General features: G+C 54.6%; 1 protein-coding gene across 1 annotated transcript in view; it reads right to left on the bottom strand.

Moving 5' to 3' along the window:
* Window positions 1–2302, bottom strand: part of LOC104463460 (DNA-binding protein SMUBP-2-like) — a gene marked incomplete at its 5' end in the record, with an annotated part of 12012 nt that overhangs the window by 5228 nt on the left and 4482 nt on the right. The window contains 2 exon segments of the mRNA XM_010075818.1: window positions 1349–1472; window positions 1853–1947. Coding sequence (XP_010074120.1) covers window positions 1349–1472; window positions 1853–1947 — 219 coding nt within the window.

Here is a 2302-nt window from a genome sequence, read left to right as displayed (position 1 = left end):
GATCCCCTCTCTGCGCTCTGCAGCTTAGAGAACTATTCCCAGTTCCTCTGATGTGGTTTTGCCTGACTGCAGGGGCAAGTCCGACTCCTCTGATCCAGCGAGAGGGTTTCTGCTGGATTGGGAACAGCTGCAGGGGGACAGGCACTGCTGGTCACAGCCCTGGCCTCCTCGGAGCTGAGAAATACAGCTGCAAAAAGGGTAAGGACATCTCCCAGGGGCCTCGGAGGGCTCTGACAACCTCTCCTGTGCCCCACCCAGACCAGAGCCGAGCCCAGACACTGTGAGAAGCTCCCTCGTGCCCCAGGACAGCGAGTGATCCCGGCACCACGCCTGAGCTTTGGCTGTGAGCTGTGCATGGGCAGGGGGCTGGGGGTGCACCAGCTCCCCCTGAGCCACGGCGAGGTGAGTCACGCAGGAACAAGGACTATTCTTAGCCCTGTCCCCCACCTCCATTCTCCCCCCAGTGCTGCTTTTATTGCTCTAGGCTTTCTTTAAAAAAAAGCCTCCTCCTTCCATGCATCCTTTCCCCCTTTTTTCCCTCCAGACACCAGCACTCCCAGCACATATGCTGCTCACCTCCAGCAGCGCTAGCAGCGCAGGCAGAGCAGCAAGGGACACGTCTCACCATGGGTTTGAAGAGGGCAGGGATCCATGCACGGGAGAGAGGTGTTCCCGGGGCGGTCACGCTCACACCCTCCGCTCGAGCTGGCTGCCACAAAACCCTCCAGCACGGACCGATGCCTCTGCCAAAGGAGTCTCACGGCTCCAGGGCAGCAGCTTTTTTCCAGCTATTAACTTTGGCTACAGCTGCTGATAGGAAAGAACTCGATTTTCCGCTCTAGATTTTGCTCCCAAAAGTAGCGTTTTCTGTGCGTGACTTGTACTGCCAGCTCCTGCTTGCTTTCATTGGGGAAATGACCCAAAATGGGCTCCAAACCCAAGGAATAAGCTCCCCAGATTTTCACCTTTTGCAGGAAGCGCTCAGCACTCCAGTGAACGTGGTGCCAACCTGACAGGTGCCATTCTTAGGACCCTGGTTTAAATAATTCCTGAGGCCTCGATAGCCAGGAAACCTTCAAACTAAGCAGTTGTGGCTTCCTTTTACCTGCTGCCTGGCATGGGAGCCTTCCTCTGCAATGGTGACAGCAAATATATTTGTTAATTAAAAAGAAAGACTGGGAAGGAAGGTTCTTGCCAGTAAATTCATTCAGAGCAAAGTGCCAGAGGCCGTCAGAACTGCAATTAAACCATGGCCCTTGGCAGCCTGACGAGCGACCTTGGAGCACTCACACAGTTCCCGTTTCTCTCTCATTCCCCACGGAGCATCCCTCCAGCAGCGAACTCTTACCTTTCCTGTTGGACCTCACGAACGACAGGATCACTGCCTCTTTCTCTCTTCCTTGGAAACCATCAACTGATTTAATTTCCAGGTCTGGGTACCTGTGGCAAAGGTGCTCTCTGAGCATGTCCACCTGAAAAATACGCAATAGGTGTCTTTTAAAGAAAAGCACAAGATGAAAAGGGTTACAATGCACTGTTCTGCTGTGTCCCTTCCTCTCAAACCCACAAGGACGATCGCTTGCACCTCCTGGAGGTCAAGCCCTGACTCCTGAGGCTGGGAGTAGCAAACACCCGACTGACATCCCTTCCCTCTGTGCCCTCGAGCTGCTTACACGAGGAGAAGTTGGCCACAAATGCTGATTGTACAGTTTGTCTCTGCTGACCTCCGCCCTCACCTCTCTGGGGATGTTCTGGGGTCACTCCTGACCATGCCAAGGTTTAGACCCACCTCTGTGCCCCTGCTCCATTTGCATGCACAAAGAGCAGAGATGCCAGGAGGGGGTCAGCTCACCTGGAGGTTGTAGGGGGCCACAACAGCGATGTCCTGCGCCTTCACGCCAGCTTCCACCAAGGCCTGGATGTGCAAACCGGCCAGCTGCACCTCCCCTAGGGCAGAGAGCAGAAGGGGTGGCAATGGGAATGGGCTGCCAGCTTGGATGTGCTGCAGCTCGGAGAAATCTGCCACCACCCCTCGAACAGCAAGGGATGCTACAGCACGTCCTGCCTGCAGCTCAGAGAAATCTGCCACCACCCTGCAAACAGCAAGGGATGCTACGGCACATCCTGCCTGCAGCTCGGAGAAATCTGTTACCCCCTCTTCTGCAGCAAAACACAGGTATAAAAATCCAGAATCTGCAGTGTGCTGCTCCAGGAGGCTGCCTCCCAAGTTGTGGGAGATGTGCATTTCATCTCCTGCTCAAAATTCCAGTTTACCTTAGACAATGTTTTTGGGTCTCCATTT

This window comes from Pterocles gutturalis, unplaced genomic scaffold (assembly GCF_000699245.1).
Source record: "Pterocles gutturalis isolate BGI_N339 unplaced genomic scaffold, ASM69924v1 scaffold113, whole genome shotgun sequence".
Taxonomy (NCBI): domain Eukaryota; kingdom Metazoa; phylum Chordata; class Aves; order Pterocliformes; family Pteroclidae; genus Pterocles; species Pterocles gutturalis.
The sequence above is the reverse complement of the archived record's forward strand: the minus strand, read 5'-3'. Positions and strand labels throughout refer to the sequence as shown.